At 49.6% G+C, this 16,587-nt stretch overlaps 1 protein-coding gene across 14 annotated transcripts; it reads left to right on the top strand.

Annotated features, from left to right (window-relative positions):
- Nucleotides 1-1,113: 1,113 nt before the first annotated feature.
- SF1 (splicing factor 1) lies at nucleotides 1,114-14,927 on the top strand. 14 transcript variants are annotated; one of them, XM_082659646.1, is made up of 14 exons: nucleotides 1,114-1,499; nucleotides 3,203-3,331; nucleotides 6,060-6,135; nucleotides 9,162-9,314; nucleotides 9,513-9,602; nucleotides 9,957-10,140; nucleotides 10,228-10,343; nucleotides 10,448-10,555; nucleotides 11,281-11,461; nucleotides 11,721-11,994; nucleotides 12,329-12,388; nucleotides 12,513-12,692; nucleotides 13,435-13,639; nucleotides 14,073-14,927. In XM_082659646.1, the coding sequence occupies exons 1-14, from the start codon at nucleotides 1,469-1,471 to the stop codon at nucleotides 14,200-14,202; spliced, it is 1,917 nt and encodes a 638-aa protein (XP_082515772.1). In that variant the 5' UTR covers nucleotides 1,114-1,468; the 3' UTR covers nucleotides 14,203-14,927. The 14 variants fall into 14 exon arrangements, with proteins under 14 accessions (XP_082515772.1, XP_082515771.1, XP_082515770.1 ...); XM_082659645.1 differs by having other exon boundaries at nucleotides 1,114-1,850; XM_082659644.1 differs by lacking the exon at nucleotides 13,435-13,639 and having other exon boundaries at nucleotides 11,742-11,994.
- Nucleotides 14,928-16,587: the final 1,660 nt, after the last annotated feature.

Here is a 16,587-nt window from a genome sequence, read left to right as displayed (position 1 = left end):
TCTCCCGCTGCGGAGCACAGGCTCCGGACACGCAGGCTCAGCTGCCATAGCTCACGGGCCTATCTGCTCCGCGGCTTGTGGGATCTTCCCGGACCGGGGCACGAACCCACGTCCGCTGCATCGGCAGGCGGACTCTCAACCACTGCGCCACCAGGGAAGCCCTATCGTGTCTGTTTTATTGTTTAGATTTAGGACTCTATACCATTTACTAGCTAAATCTTTTCCTTACTGAATTGAAATACCACCTTTTTGGCAGGTATTGTAGGGAATCAATTTCCAGACTCTATTCTGTTGCACTAATCTGTTTCTCCTACAACAATAACACACTGTTTCATTACTGTCTTTTATACTGTGTATTATCTGGAAAGGCAAGCTAAGCCTCAATCTCGTTTACAAGTTTCCCCACTATTTTCAGTTATTTTATATGACTTAAAGATGATTTAATCAGCCCCAACCTCGTTGGGATTCTAATCAAAATGCACTATATATGTAAACTAATTTTGGAATTGACTTCATATTGCTTTCCACGTAAGATATATGTACCTCCATCGGCTCAGATATCATTCTTAATCCGTCAACAAGACTATTTCATAGCTTTTGTTTTTTCCACTTTAATTTTTTTCAAAAGCAGGAAGTCCCCTTTTACCTGAGTTGTCAACGAATCTGGTTTACGCGCCCGCGCCAGCCCCTCCCCCGTCCCTCGGTTCCGGGTTACCAACGGAATCGAGGACTGACGTCACCAAGAGCTTCCGCGTCGGACCCGAGGACCGAAGCTGAAGCCAGGTGCTGGGGGCGGGTTTTGCGCCAACTACGCATGCGCACTGCTGCTCCGTTCCCCGCGACCCTAAATCTCCTTCGCCCGGACTTCTGCGCTGCGACCTCGCGCTTAAACCCAGCGAAACTACTCCCCGGGGGAAGGGAGTAGACTAAAGAATCGAACCAGCGACAGCCAATCCCATGACACTACGACGCAACCGAGTTTGATTGACTCCATCAACTCCAGCCAATGGGAGAGCTCTTGGCCCCAAACGTCACAGAGTTTGCCCCACCCTATCCCCTCCCTTCTGGACTCCGAGCTCAGTTCGCGCAGTAACAAATGAAGTGCGCGCTGCGACACCTCCCAGCTCTCCAGGCTCAGCCGCCATTTCCTCGCCTGGCCTAACGGTCCGGCCAATCCCAGCGCGCATCGAGAAGGGCTAAGGCTCCGCCAATCGGAGGCCGCCGATTTCGACCCCTTGCCTCGGCCCGGCCCAATCCAGGCTCCGGCCCCGTCGCCCCCGACCCGCCCCCGCGGCGCCCTCTCTCCTCCCTCTTTGTGCGTCTCGCGCCGCCGCCGCCGCCCGCCGCGTGAGAGGACGGGCTCCGCGCGCTCCGCGGCAGCACAGTCAGGTCCCCTCCCCCCAGAAGATTCGCGAAGGAGAAACCGCCGCCGAAGAGGAGCCGCCGGTGCCGGTCCCTGGGGGGCGCCATGGCGACCGGAGCGAACGCCACGCCGCTGGGTAAGCTGGGCCTCCCTGGCCCCAAAGGGGGCTTCGAGCCGGGGCCACCGCCTGCCCCCGGGCCTGGGACGGGGCTGCTGGTGTCCGGGCCGCCGCCGCCCCCGCCCGTGGGCTCGGTGGGGGCCCTGACCGCGGCCTTCCCCTTCGCGGCGCTGCCGCCGCCGCCCCCGCCGCCCCCGCCGCCGCCCCCCCCGCCTCCCCAGCAGCCGCCGCCGCCCTCCCCGGGCTCCTCGTACCCGTCGCCGCAGCCGCCCCCTCCGCCGCCGCTCTACCAGCGCGTGTCGCCACCGCAGCCGCCACCCCAGCCGCCGCGTCAGGACCAGCAGCCGGGCCCGGCCGGTGGCGGAGGAGGTGAGTCGGGCCGAGAGAGCGCGACAGGCGCTGCGCGGATGGGCCCGGCCGGCTGAGGGGCGCGCGGCGGCGGCGACGGCGGCTGCACGCGGCTGGGGCGCGCGCGCACGGGGAGACCCGGGCGGAGGCGCCACGGGGCGCGCGGCCGAGTTCTCGGGCCTCGAGTGCGCACGCGCGTTAGGGGTGGGGGCCTGGCGGGAGGAAGTTTGTTGCGCGCAGGCGCAGTGTGGCGGCTGGGCTTCGCGGCCAGCCTGAAAGCCTAGGTGGGGGGGACTCTCTGTTGCTCTCCATCCTGGTGTAGGGGAGAGGTGTGGAGGGGGTCGAGTGAGTGAATGGGGTGTTGGGTGTGCAAGTCTGGAGGGTGTGAAAGGGTCAGTTGATGACGTGGAGCGTCCTTTTCCTGGTTGTAGAAGAGTCCTAAAGGGAGAAAAGTACCCAGAGTAGCTCTTCGACTGCTACAGTAAGGCAGGGTTTTCACTACAGAGAACCAAAGAGGTTGAAAGTCTTCAGAGGATGGTTGGGTCTGATTTTTTTGTGGCTGATTTTGGGGGAGGAAATTCTGTACGTTTCCTAATCTCCCTTTGTCTACCTAAGAAATGTGACATGCCTTCTCCTCTTGAGGCGTTCCCCCTAGGTCTGGCCCCTGAGAAGAACACTTTTGTGTACTGAATGCTAGGGGGTTTCTGCCTGTGTACTGGAGAAGGAGGATTTGGCTGTTTTTGTATAGCTTGTTCCTTGTTGAACTTTTGATGCATCTTTTAGACACTAAATGTCCAACTGGCCGGGAAAATTGAATGCTGATTTCTGAGAAATTTCTGAGAAAAAAGTGATCTTGTGGAAGAATCCAGTTTTTTCAGTTAGTAACTGTAGGTTTAGTTGTGTTTTGGCCCCCTTAGACAGGTGGCTGATGGGGAGGTGGGAGGAGCCAGCAGGTCCCAATATTGCTTTACAGGCTTGTCTGAGTGTTTAGTCTACTGTTATTTTCTCTGGGGCTGTTAAGGTGTTTATGGACAACCACGTAGTATATTATCTTCTCAATATTTTATTTTACTACTTGAAACTTTATGCATTGAGATTTGTTACCTTGTTTACGTACTTCACAGAATTTCTGTGGGCAAAAATTATAAATGTGAAATGTTAACTTTTCAGACCCAGGTCCAGGTCCCCTTCTAGTGGCCATGTCTCTTGACTTCTCTGGTTTGTCTTCCATTCTTTGCCATTTCCATTTTAGGTCAAGCTCTCAGTTTCACAGTCTGCTGAGGTTGTGTGTAATAATCATAAGCATCCTAAACTTCTGTTGGTACTTTCTCTGCTAGTTTATATTTGCATCTGATGAACTTTATTTCTTTTAGACTTTCCCAGTAAGAAGCGGAAGAGGAGCCGCTGGAACCAAGACACAATGGAACAGAAGACGGTGATTCCAGGAATGCCTACAGTTATCCCCCCTGGACTTACTCGGGAACAAGAAAGAGCTTATATAGGTAAATACACGTTCTGCACCCAAATGCATTTTCGGATTGTTACTATTCTGAGCAACATTTTATCTGTTGAAAGTTTGGGACTTTAAAGTTTTCTCTTTTTTGAGAGGAGGTATGGTCAGGTGTACTTGCAACTTTGGTATAATCTATCAGTTTTTGCTCTGTGAGTCCTGCATTTGTAGCTCCTTGTTTTGGTCTATTGGTAATAGCAGTGTTCTCCATGAGTGCCAGGAGGGTAGAGGGGCCCACTTAGGAGTGAGAATAGTCCCCAGTCCAGCACCCCACCCCACCCTTTTCAGCTGCTGTTCATTGCCAGTTGATGAGGTGAGTGTTTTATGCCTCTCTGGACACGGCCCCACTGGAGAACACTGCAGGTATTGTAAACCAAGTACCTTTTTCACAGCATGGGCTTTCACCATAATTTCATATTCCTCCCTTCCCTAAAATGTGGTCTTTTATTTTTTATAGGTACTTCCTAAAGGGGAAAAAAAAGCTCAGTTTAATCAAAAAGTGGTTCTGAAAGTGTGTTTACAGTGCACCCCTTTTTTACCATTTTGTTGAATTTAACCTTTCCTTTAGCATCTTTTCTGGTTTGGTCTTTTGTGGAGAGCTGTCTTGAAATGAGGGCTCTTGGGTTTACTACTAAAGAACTCTGCAGGGAAAGGAATACTGCTTGGATATGGAATAATGAGGTGGTTAGGATAAAATATCTTAACTGTTGAGAAATTTTGAGAAGTAAGAATGTCCACAGTAGAAATGAAATTAACCTCAAAATTATCTTTTTTTTAAATACAAGGTTATTAATGCAAGTTTTACCTTTATTTATGTACTTGTGCAGGTGTCTCAAAAAAGTTCACTTGATAAACATTTCTTACTAACCAAGTAAACATCCCCTTTGGAGTAAATTAGGGCAGACGCCTCCTAGACCCGTGAGGTTGTGGCCTTCACGAATAAAAAAAACTTCAAGGCCGTTGTTCTTGAGGATCTTAATCTCTTGTGTTTCTAGATTGCTGAGAATTTTGAGGTGTTGGAATTGTCTGTCTCTTTTTTACAATACTAATAATTCTCTCCCCACTGTTCAACCTACTCCCACCCATCCCTTTATGTCTCATATTTGACTGGTCTGGGTCTTGATAACCTTATGAAAATGTTCCTAGTGGAGTGATATCCCAAGGACACAAGCAGATGTAGAAAATGGGAAAAACAAACTCATTCTTTACATCTCCCGCTCTCTTCCCTTGGAGGGAGTTAATGCTCTGGGCCCTAAGGGCTGTTTATAGCTATAATCAAAGTAGAGAGAATGAGAGCCTAGGTTACTGTAGGTTTCTGCTCCAAGGAAGATAGCAGCCTTTTGATTTAAGTGCCAACAATTTCCTCAGATCAGATCCCACACCCTTACAGTCCAGTTAAGATGACTGCCTATCTCCATGAAGGTGACTTTCACCTTGAGCTGTTGAGCTAATACTTGACTGCCAAGTCAGAACATTTCTGGCATAAAAGAGCTTAGGGGCCCATGTGTGTCTTATTGCATTTCTGTCTTTCATGGTACATACTGCCTTGTACAGAATGCCCCCAATATCTTCTCTTGATATTAACGTGGATTTTCATTTCTTCAGAGTTTGAGTGGCTGTGTGATATATCCCTGTAGGATGTATTTAAAATTAGAAGGGTGTCTGGGGTTAGACATGCATTAATTCTTGGAGCAAACTCAACTTTAACCCAACCCAGTAAAACTTGCCCTTATTTAGAAGTATCTGTTTACAACACTCAGATGCTACAAAGGTAAGAAACAGGTGGTCTTCAGCATGCCGAAGAAAGTGGTTTGGCTATGCAGTGCCATTATCTTGAGAAATCATCCGGGTAATATTTCCCTGGAATCACTGAACTTTTGTGAAACCCTCATCTCTCTTTTTCACATACAGCCTCATTTGTCAAGGTCTGAGGGCCACACATACTGTCCTTGACCCACACTTTTCATCCTCTGCACCCCTACTTTTACTCCCTGCATAAGGAGCAAGTCTAAAAACAGACTTCTTGCATCTTAACGGTTACTGGTTTATTAAGGTATATGGATTGTCATAAAATTTGAGTAAGAAACAACAGGTATTGGAAGATCCTTTGGATCTGGTTTTACACAAAGAGTTATGTACAAACTTATATGAGATTGTTGAATTGGTTATTAAATGTCTTATTTAAGGAATTTTAAGCCTGGTATCAATGCAAATGATCTTTGCTTAACTGGTGTTTTTCCTTGTCCCATGTTAATTGAGTCTCATTTTGAGTTATGTTTAATATTTAATGAAGGAAAAATAAACTCTTAAGAGTCTTGCACTCAAGAATGTAATTTGGTGGGAACAGGATACTGGTGATAACGTGGTTTAGTTCTGGGTACCAATTGTATAGCAAGCCTTGGTGGGGACGGAGAGGTGAGACACCTCCTAATAACTGCTTTGATGTTAGCCTTAGCGAACAGTCTATACTGCTAACCCCTCTTCCAACAAATTGTTTGCTTCCTTAAGTGATAACCATTTTGAAGTGAAAGATACTTATAGATGTAAATGGACTCCTGCCAATAGGTGGTTGGGGTTTTTGCCTCAATGTGTTCACTGATCAGTCGTCCCTTTCAAAGTCTCCGAGTTCTTCATGCTTGTTGTTGAGATTTGAGATGTTTTTTGGTAACATTGTCTTTTTTCCATCCTTTTTTTTTCTTTCCTAACCTGGTTTCTTCCAGTGCAACTGCAGATAGAAGACCTGACTCGTAAACTGCGCACAGGAGACCTGGGCATCCCCCCTAACCCTGAGGACAGGTTGGGAAACAGTTTTAACCAGCTGACAGTAACGCTTTTACCTTTTTCTCAATACGTTTTACTGGTGGCAACATGTTGTGTCAGTTCAATAAAATCCTAGTAAGAAGACTGGTACTGTGACCATTCTGGGAACTAGAGTGTAAATTAGCAGTATATATGGTCAGTCATCAGTTAGAAAATTGGAATGAAATTTAATTACTAGCAGAATCGAAAGTTACAGGAAAACGGACAACCGGTTTTCATTTGGTAAGCCTGTAGATTTTTAACCTGATTTACCCACCGGTAGGGACAGTGAGGTGGCCCGTTAACCAGCTGTTTCAGTACCTGCTTTGGCTGACAGCCCACGTGTAAAGTTTTCCTCACAGGTACTACACAATGTAGGGAATAAGAATATTTTTGAACATCACTGAATCTGAGAAGGCCAGAAATTCATTCTGGTTAGCTCATTGCTGCAGTCTCTTGCTCATGGTTTTGACATGGTTTTAAAGTAGACAAGATTCTAACCAACTTCCTTCACTGCCAGTTAATTTTCAGCCTTGGCCATTGCCTGGGGGTGTTGGGAGGGGCCAGAATATTCTCACCTGTTTTGGGAAGGCAAGCAACCAACCCTAAATTACTTTTTTTTTTTAAGGGAGTGTGGTCTTCAAACAGCTGTGGTCTTGTCATTTCAGTTTATGATTTCTCTCAACTCTGAAAAGTAAAAAGTCTGAGGGAAATGAACTTTTTAAACAGGAATTTTATTGGCAGGTTAATATTTGAGTAGCTAAAATCTGGTCCATTTAATAGAAGGGCAGTATGCCTCCCTCTCGGTGAAGTTTCTCTTAGTGCATGCAGCATAGTTCAAAACACTTTGCTTTAAAAAAGTAGTGTTTTGGGTTTTGTTACCCATTTTAATAACTTGTTAAATCAGGAAGATGATGTAATGGTTTTAGAAGCCACTCACTTAAGCATCTTTCTGCTGCCCTTTGTCAGGAAACAAATTAATTTATTTCTCCATATTGACGCTTTTAATTTTATTTAATTAAATTTATTATTTTTTTACCAGTAGATTTTGGTTGGAGGGTTGTATTATGTTTTATATTTTGACTTTTTTTTTTTAAGATTTGAATTATAGGTTGTAGACCACAACTGTTAGTGTCTTTTTGGCCTTTTTCCCTTTAATAACATGTCTACAGGTTACCAGGCAATTCCTCAAAAAGTTGAATTTTTAACAAACCTTTGCTTCCTGGAGAATTTGGATTAGAAACTAGATGTTCTATAATACAATGCCTATTCAAAGCGAAGAAGTTGGGCCAATCTGACCTCTAGAATATTGGCTTTTGCCTTTCACTTCCACAATTTGGAAAGAGGTTCACTGTTGCGGGGCTTTTAAATGACCAATTTGGTGCTGGTAAAACTGGTGATTAGCCAGAAATGCTTAATCTAGGCAGCTATGAATGAGGTGGGAATTAGAAACGTCAAACATGTTAGAAATAAAAACAGAGCAGAGTTTTTTTTTCTCCCTTGTATTCAGTTTGAAAGAGGCCTTAATTAATGCCTTATGGTTTTGCTTTGAAAGAACCCAGGTTGGAGGGAAATGATATGAGTTTCTTACTAAGATTATTTCTTAAGAAGATGTATTCTCAGTATGAAGCCACTTTATGCCATTTTGATTTTGCTCAAGTTGCACAGTTAAAAATGCTTTAAAATCTTTTATAGACTTAAATGTGTAAGATGATAGTCTAATAAGCTGGGGTATGTTTGTTTTTGTTCACTATTATTGGATTGTGCTAACAGTTTATACAAATGCTAGAAACGGAGGTGTCATTTAGCCGTCATTAGCCATGAACAAACCTGACCTTTTATTCCATCGTGTGTGTAACGTGGTATGACATGGTTCCCTTTAGGCTGAAGACAGTGGGAGCAGCCGAGTTCAGTCCTTGCTCTCCAACTAGGCAAGGTTCTCTCAACTAAATCAAGGGTATAGGAGTCTTTGACTACTTTCAGGATGTTTTTAAAATAACCTGATCCACATGGTCTCTTCCCTTCTTGCAGCTGCTACTAAATTTTCATTCAGAATATCAAGCTATGGTCCTTTTTGTAATCTTAACTCAGAATTCTAGGAGTGTAACTTTTCTTTTTTTTTTTTAATTACCGCAAAATCCAGCTGTGGTAAACTGACCATTTTATCATTACTATTTTTTACTTGTAGCAACAGCATTTTACTCCTTAAAAAAAGAGAGAGAGAAAATCTGCTTTCTGGACTTGTAAACTCTGGTGGAGAATCATAGGTTTTCCCCTTGCTGTTTGCAGGTTCAGACCCTAGACAAGTACTTGACCAAATCTGCATTTGCAGCCTCTCACAGAAGCTGCTTTAGCAATTTAACCGTTTTCTCTACCCAGACTCCCCAACCTCGAACAGCCAGAAAACAGGTTGACCTCCTGGGCCTTGGAAACAGCCAGCCAGGCCATTGAAGGAAAAGCAGAGACGAAGCCTTGAACCATCTCTCTCCATTGTGGGGGCCAAGTAGCTGCAGTAGCCTTGAGTCCCAGTTGCATTGGGTTAAAGAGCTCAGACTTACTATGTGGTAGGGGTGTAGACTCTCTTCCTGATAGGACATGAGCTCTGCAAGAGTTAACGTTTTACCTAAACTTGGGGTTTCCGTGGTTCATAAAGTTGTAATGTTATTTTTTTTTTCAAATGAAAGCAAATTCATATCTGGCAAGAAGACTCCAGAGGATGATACTGTCCTTGCCATTTACAATCTAGAGATTTTCCCCCAAAAGGACAGACTTTTTTTCCCTCTTACTTTTAGAAGCAAAACTACTTTTTTCTTTCTCACACACACCCCAGTCCCCCTAATGCTAAGCCAGCTTCCACCTCCTCATTCCACACGATCGTGAATAGCACACGTTATGGTCGGTTCCTCCGAAGAGTGTTGAGTTAGGGTCTGAGAGGCAGAGGGGCTGGGGAAGACTTATTTTAGCCCGTGTGGGAATGAGAGAAAAGTGAAGGCAGAACAGTGATGGTGGTCTGTTTCCCACAGGTCCCCTTCCCCTGAGCCCATCTACAATAGCGAGGGGAAGCGGCTTAACACTCGCGAGTTCCGCACCCGCAAAAAGCTTGAAGAGGAGCGGCATAACCTCATCACGGAAATGGTTGCCCTCAACCCTGATTTCAAGCCACCTGCAGATTACAAGTAAGTGGGGGCCAGGTGATCTGGGACAAGGACACCTGCGGATTAGGTGTGGTCTGGTAGAGCAATTTTGGTACTAATCTCTTATTCCTTACCCCCAGTCACCTGTAATTAACAAGTGGTGTCGGGTTAGTTCTAGAAGAGCTGTCGATTTGTGTCATCTTGGAAGTGTGCAGAGTCTATGAGTCTTTTCTTTCTTAGACCTCCAGCAACACGTGTGAGCGATAAAGTAATGATTCCACAAGATGAGTATCCAGAAATCAACTTTGTGGGGCTGCTGATTGGGCCCAGGTGAGTAACTACTATCCTGTGGAATATAGAATTCCTAAGGACCTGGGAGATGTGTCTGTCTTGTGCCTGTTTGGGTGCCACTGGTGGCTTATCTTCCTGTTTTTGGTAGGATGTTCACTTTGGCTGAGTGCATGCCTTTTTGTGAGAAAAATCTCTTTTAACTTCCCCATTTCACCGCAGGGAAGTCAGATCTTGAGGATTGCTGTGTCTGTGACCTTAACTTAGAGATCATGGAGCTCTTGGTGGGAAAATCCCATTCTCTGCACTCATGGTTTCCTTCCAGTGCCCAGCGAGCCACTCTGGCGTGTGAATTTGTGTGTCAGGTATGACAATGGTCTTTTCTGCCTTTGACAGAGGGAACACCTTGAAGAACATAGAGAAGGAGTGTAATGCCAAGATCATGATCCGGGGGAAAGGCTCTGTGAAAGAAGGGAAAGTCGGGCGCAAAGATGGCCAGATGCTGCCAGGAGAAGATGAGCCGCTTCATGCCTTGGTTACTGCCAATACCATGGAGAATGTGAAGAAAGCAGTAGAACAGGTGAGGGAGCCAGAAAGGAAGCCTCTAGCCAGAATTCTAGGTGGTGTCCCAGGACTTACATAACTGTGCCCGTTGCATCTCCACCAGATAAGAAACATTCTGAAGCAGGGTATCGAGACTCCTGAGGACCAGAACGATCTACGGAAGATGCAGCTTCGAGAGTTGGCTCGTTTGAATGGGACCCTTCGGGAAGATGATAACAGGTGTGTATGTGATTAGTTTAGAGGGGAGTGCACAGAGACCTGAAGAACCTATGGAAGAAGGGTGATTGGCTATAGCCCTTCAGGTGACTTTTTTCTGTCAACAGGATCTTAAGACCCTGGCAGAGCTCGGAGACCCGCAGCATTACCAATACCACAGTGTGTACCAAGTGTGGAGGGGCTGGCCACATTGCTTCCGATTGCAAATTCCAAAGGTGAGGGTTTCCTGGTAGCCCGTGGTATACAAGACAGTTCCTGTTAACCTGCAGACTCAAGAGAAGCTTTCTTTCTGTGAATGTGGTCTGTAATGGTGTGATCGAAAACCCAGAATGATTAGAAACAGCTGATGCAAAACATCCCTATTTTATTGCTTATCTTGAGCCCAGGGAAACTGGAAAACTTTCCTTCTGGGTATAGGTGTTTTCACAGTGGCTTAATGTTAACTGCCATTTGTTGCTTAAGGTGGGTATAAGAAGACAGCAATCCTGTGCAGTTCCGACCAGTTGCGAACCAGCATTTGATAGCAATGTTTTTCTACTTTGGGTGGCAAATGTAAAAAGCTTTGTTAAGGAAGTTCTGGCAGTTGCTCCCGTCTTGGCATAGATGTTCCTTCCCTCAGACCTGGAATGTAGAAATTGATGAAACTTGCTATTGTAGAAAAACCTGTGCTTTCCTGGCTGGCGTGGTTGGCTCTGGTCTGGTGCTTCCTCTCTCCTCTGTGCTTGCCCTAAGGGTCTCTGCTGTGGCAGAGGTACATGTAATCCCAGTGGCAGAGCTGGGCATGGAACTGAAAAGCTGATGAGACTATTTTGAGGAAGGGGTTAGAAAGGGTGACTGAATTCCTCAGAACTTTCTCTGTGTAAATTTCTCAGAGTAAAGGTTTCTATCTTAAGGAGGGTTTTTTCCTTTTCTGTTTTTGTGTCCCCCACCCCACCTTCAGGCCTGGTGACCCCCAGTCAGCTCAGGATAAAGCGCGGATGGATAAAGAATACTTGTCCCTCATGGCCGAACTGGGGGAGGCACCTGTGCCCGCATCTGTGGGCTCCACCTCTGGGCCTGCCACCACACCCCTGGCCAGTGCACCTCGGCCCGCTGCTCCCGCCAGCAATCCACCTCCACCGGTGAGCTTCAAGGGCTGGTTCTTACAGCCTGGCCACCCTTGTCTTCTGAAGAGACTGGGGGAACGTGGCCAGGTGCTTTGGGTAGAACAGGTGGACATGGGCGGCAACATTGTTCTTTCGGGACGTCAGGAATGTTTGGGGACCTCTCAGTTTGGGGAAGATCCTGTCCTTGTGTCCTGGTCCTGTGGCATAGCCGAAAGAACAGTGTTGCCACCAGGGGGAGCAGGCAGGGACGCTGGCGGGGAATGCTCTCACGTAGTCTCTCATGTCCACTGCCCAGAGCCGCCCACCCTGGGTGCATTCTGGCCCGTCAGAGAGTCGGCCCTACCATGGCATGCACGGAGGTGGCCCTGGTGGGCCCGGAGGTGGCCCGCACAGCTTCCCACACCCGTTACCCAGCCTGACGGGCGGGCACGGTGGACATCCCATGCAGCACAACCCGAATGGACCCCCTCCTCCTTGGATGCAGCCGCCGCCACCACCGATGAACCAGGGCCCCCACCCACCTGGGCACCATGGCCCTCCTCCAATGGGTAAGTAAGTGTCAGACCAGAAACCTTGGGGCTTTGGGATAAGCAAGGGTTTGTATCGTCACTGCACATTGGAAGCAGGTCTCAGAGCCGTCGGGTATTGGTACTGAGTCTCTTGCCAAGGCTTGGGCTCCAGGCCAGGAAGAAGGTTCCGTCCTGGTTCAGGGAGGGACTTCTGTGTGGGGTAGGCACAAGCCTGCTGCTTAGAGGCGGAGTCCCAGAACTGCTCTTGTGCGGGTAGTGATTGCAAGCTGTGCGGCTAAGCTGCTGGTGGGGCGGCATCCTCCCTGGCCAGTTCCAATGTCCTGCTAAGTTCCTGCTCTTTCCTTCCATCAAGATCAGTACCTGGGAAGTACGCCTGTGGGCTCTGGGGTCTATCGCCTGCATCAAGGAAAAGGTAATGGAACCTGGCCGTTTGCTCACTTTGGGGTGTCGCCTCCCAGGCCTGGGAGTGAGTGGGGGCTCTGTTGCAAATCCCTCTCTTCCACTGAGGCCTCACCCTTGTCTCCACCTGGCTGCAGGTATGATGCCGCCACCACCTATGGGCATGATGCCGCCGCCGCCGCCGCCTCCCAGTGGGCAGCCTCCACCCCCTCCCTCTGGTCCTCTTCCCCCATGGCAGCAGCAGCAGCAGCAGCCTCCACCGCCCCCTCCGCCCAGCAGCAGTATGGCTTCCAGTACCCCTTTGCCATGGCAGCAAAGTGAGTGGAATATTTTGGGCTTGTGGGGGTGGGTGGGATTGCGGGGGAAGGGGCTGAGAGGAATGAGAGACCCTGGCAGACAGGCAGGCAGACACCTTGGGGTGAGACTCTGGTCTCTGCTGCAGGGTAAACAGAAGGGCCTTGTGGCCCCCGGGGGCCTCGGGGAGGAGAGCTGACGTTTGGTGTGGTTGTGTCTGGGGAGAGGTTTGGGGGGGCCTGGAGGGGAGCCGCCATCATAGGTAGGGTGCCAGAAGTCCAGGCTCTGCTGGGTGAGCTGCTGGCTGGCCCAAGCCTACGCGTTAGGCCCGGGTTGGGGTGGTGCATGCCTGCTCTGCAGAGGGATGTGATTGGGGCCTGAGAGACTGCGGGGATGGGATCGGGGGCAGCGGGGAGAGTAGCTGTGGCCTTGAGGTTGAATGTGCCGTTCGGTGGTGGCGGCGGATGGGCGGAGGGATGTCAGAGCCGGTTCTTGTGTCTGGTACCTTCCCCTCAGCCCTTCCAGGGGCATTGGTGACAAAGGGCTTACTCTGTTAAGCCTAGAGACCTTGAGGCTGACCCCAGGGTAGTCCTGCCCACCCCTCCACCCCCATCGCCAGGACAGCCCTGCCCGCCCGCCCCCCACCACCGTACCGCATGCCAAGCCAGGAGCAGGCGTCCCTCGCCCCCCCATCCCAAGGCAGCAGCCGCAGAGAGCCGCGGTGTGCCCCCGCGCGTGTGACCTTGGGCTTCTTTACCACCCCAGATACGACGACTACCACCACGAGCGCTGGCACAGGGTCCATCCCGCCATGGCAACAGCAGCAGGCGGCTGCCGCAGCTTCTCCAGGAGCCCCTCAGATGCAAGGCAACCCCACTATGGTGCCCCTGCCCCCAGGGGTCCAGCCGCCTCTGCCGCCCGGGGCCCCTCCCCCTCCGCCGCCTCCGCCGCCTGGTTCCGCCGGCATGATGTATGCCCCGCCCCCTCCTCCTCCGCCTCCCATGGACCCTTCTAACTTTGTCACCATGATGGGCATGGGGGTGGCGGGCATGCCACCCTTCGGGATGCCTCCAGCTCCCCCACCGCCTCCACCACAGAACTAGACTCGGTTTTTTAAGAAAATATATATTATATATAGAGAGAATTGGTCTCGTTTAAACACACGCCGAACCTCACCATATGGAGCCAGACATTGGGACGCACGCATGTGATTGTGTGCACGCATGTGTGTGTGTGCACGCACCGGGCTGGGCCAAGCGACTGAGGCCTCGCTTAGGAACGGGCAGGTGGTAGTAGGGGCGCCAGCTTGGGCTCTCCTGGCGCCCCGTAGCATCGAGTGTCTTCTTTGTCTTCTTTCTCTCCTCACCCAAATCCCTTTGCCTCTCCCCAAACCGGGCCGCCAGGATCCCTCCCCGCGGCGGCGATGGCCCGAGCCATGAGAGTGAGGACTTTCCGCGCCCATTGGTGACCCTTCCAGGCAGACAGCCTCAGCAGCGCCCCTGGTGGACAGGATGGTTCGGCAAAGCAGCCTGAGTTATTTTTATGGACGGAATCGGAACACGCTGGCTCCATATTGTGAAATTTTTTATTAATTTTTTCTTTTTCCTTTGTTATTTCCTTATCTTTTCCTTTCTTCAGACTCCGTCCAAGGAGATGCTCTCCCCGGTCTTCTGCTGCAATTAGATTCCTTTCCCTTTTTCATTCCTCGTTCTTCTCTTTCTAAGGAGAGAGGAACAAATGGTTCTTAGGCAAAGGCTTTTGGCCACCAATGTCAGGCTAGTGGGGGGTTCCTTTGGTTCTAAGATTTTCAAGGTGCCATAGTCGCCCTGAGATTTTTTTTTCCCCTAATTTTAAGCATGGGGTTTTGTCTCTGTCACCTTTGTAGACTAGCGGGTTGACCCCCAGGTCCAGGGTCCATTTCCGTCCTGGCATCCCTGCCAGCAGTCGGGGCCACCTATGCTGCCGTGGGCTTGTCTGCCAGCCAGGAGCGCCCTTTCCACGCCCCTGAGCACCTGAGCTGCCTCAGATTCCATTTGTTCCTCTCTTTCCTGGAAGGTTTCCTTTTCAAATTTATTTTAGTCCCAAATGTCAGTGTTTTGCAGTGTTTAGGGGTTTGAGCCCTTTGTTTTCCATTCTGCTTCTTTTTTTTCCTCCTTCCTCTTAATGGTGTGATTATGTTGATAATAATGTATAATGCGCGTTCTCTTCACTGGTTTATCTGCAGAAATTTCTCTGGGCTTTTTTTTTTTTTTTTTTTTTTTTTTTTTTTTTTTTGGTGTATGATTCAACACTGCGTTAAAGGGGGATGTTCCATTGAATAAAAGAGCAGTGTGGTTTTCTGGGTCTGTTTATTTCCTTTTCTTTTAAATCCCCTCTGCCACCATCAGCACCAGCACCAGTTACCTTACCTGCGTTCAGCTCCTGGCCGTACTTGTCCTTTTCTTCCTGGAGAGCCTCTGGGACCTTCATTAAGGAAGCCCCCATCTACCTCCCTGTGTAGTTTCGCTGAGGGAAACTGGTGTGTGGGCGGCCCCACCTCCTCCCTCTGCCTTAGTAGTTAATGGCTGAGAACCTGGTGACCCCCTCCCTGGTCTCTCTTTTCGAAGGCCTTTCCCTGGGGCTTGGACCTCCCCATGCGATGAGCTCCAGTTGTGATTTGTACTTGGAAGCTGCCACCTGACTGTGAGGTCCTGGGCCTAGGGAGGCATCGGCACTAAAGGTCAAGCCAACTAATCCTGCCTGTCAGGCTCAGAGCTGCTAAAGTTAAAACCGTCAAGTGGCTTTTTCTCTCTCTGCTGGTGACTCGCAGCCTGCCACACTGCAGGCTTCGGGGAGAGGTGGGGCAGGAGAAGGGGACTCACCTTGTGCTTTGTAAGCACTTCACAGAGGGTCTCAGGCTGTTTTGGTCTTTGGTGTCTGGGGTGGTGGATAGGGCCCATGGTGGCACCAGAAAAGTACATCTCAGGACATAACATGGGGCAGTGAGGGTCTTGTTCAGCTGCTGCTGCTTTGCTACAGTTCCCTTGGGGAGAGCTGCGCTGGGGCCTGCCCTTTCCCACTAGCTTTCCTTTCTTCCAGGAGGCTGAGGGACAGCAAGCTTCTGTTGCCCACGGCTCCTGGCCAGCGGGGACGGCACAACGCTGGCCTGGGCTGCTTTCCAGCTTCAGGCTGGGGCTGGCCGCTGCTGTTTTATCTGGAGCAGAGCCTTGCGTGTCTGGGCCCCATCCCGGGTGCCTGTGTTTGCTGTAGGCCCAGCAGGGGTTAATGAAGCCTCAGAACCCAGACCTGTTCCCTGGGTCTTCCTAAGCAAGCCCTAAACTTCAGTTGACTGAAAGGTAGCAGGGAGACCTTTTCTCTTTGTTCTTAGCTGACAGAATGGGGGCAGGGCCTGGGGCCTGGCAACTCTCTTTGACTTCGGCTTCATCTCATTGCTTCCCCCCACAAGCTTGGTTTCCCTGGTGGGCTCATGGGGCAGTTAATTAGCTCTTTGAAGCTCTGGAAGAGGCAAAGTGGCGCTATGTGGGTTTTAGAAATAAAATCAATAAATGACTTAACCACAGCCCAGCTATCTCCGTTTCTCTCCCCTGGGGCCAGCTCCATTCCTGGGCTCACTCCCTTTCTGTTCCCTGCTGTCAGCTTTCGTTAAGGTTTTGGGGGGGTAACAAGTGGCTGAAGGAGGCATCAGTGGCCTTTCTCCAAGCAGCTCAAGGCCCTGAAATGGAAGAGACAGCAGGAAGGCTTGGCCCTCGGAACCACAGCAAGCACCTGCCTTTGTGGTGGAACGGGAGGGAGAAGTGCTCTCCCACCTGCCTTGGACACCTAGGGTAGAGAAGAGCCCTCTACTTGACCCTGTTTCTGTTCTGCTGCAGCAGCAGTGTCTCCCCACCCCCTCAAAGCTAGGTTGGTGAAAGGAATGTC

This window comes from Grampus griseus (genome assembly GCF_964374135.1).
Source record: "Grampus griseus genome assembly, chromosome: 8".
NCBI lineage: Eukaryota > Metazoa > Chordata > Mammalia > Artiodactyla > Delphinidae > Grampus > Grampus griseus.
This window is presented reverse-complemented; position numbering and strand designations above follow the sequence as displayed.

What these genes read in the sequence shown, in the direction of transcription:
- SF1 (XM_082659641.1), top strand. Translation starts at nt 1,469, where the DNA reads ATGGCGACCGGAGCGAACGCCACGCCGCTGGGTAAGCTGGGCCTCCCT. An exon ending in CTTCGGGAAGATGATAACAG is followed by an intron (nt 10,344 to 10,447) that starts GTGTGTATGTGA and finishes TTCTGTCAACAG; the next exon opens with GATCTTAAGACCCTGGCAGA. An exon ending in TCGCCTGCATCAAGGAAAAG is followed by an intron (nt 12,389 to 12,512) that starts GTAATGGAACCT and finishes ACCTGGCTGCAG; the next exon opens with GTATGATGCCGCCACCACCT.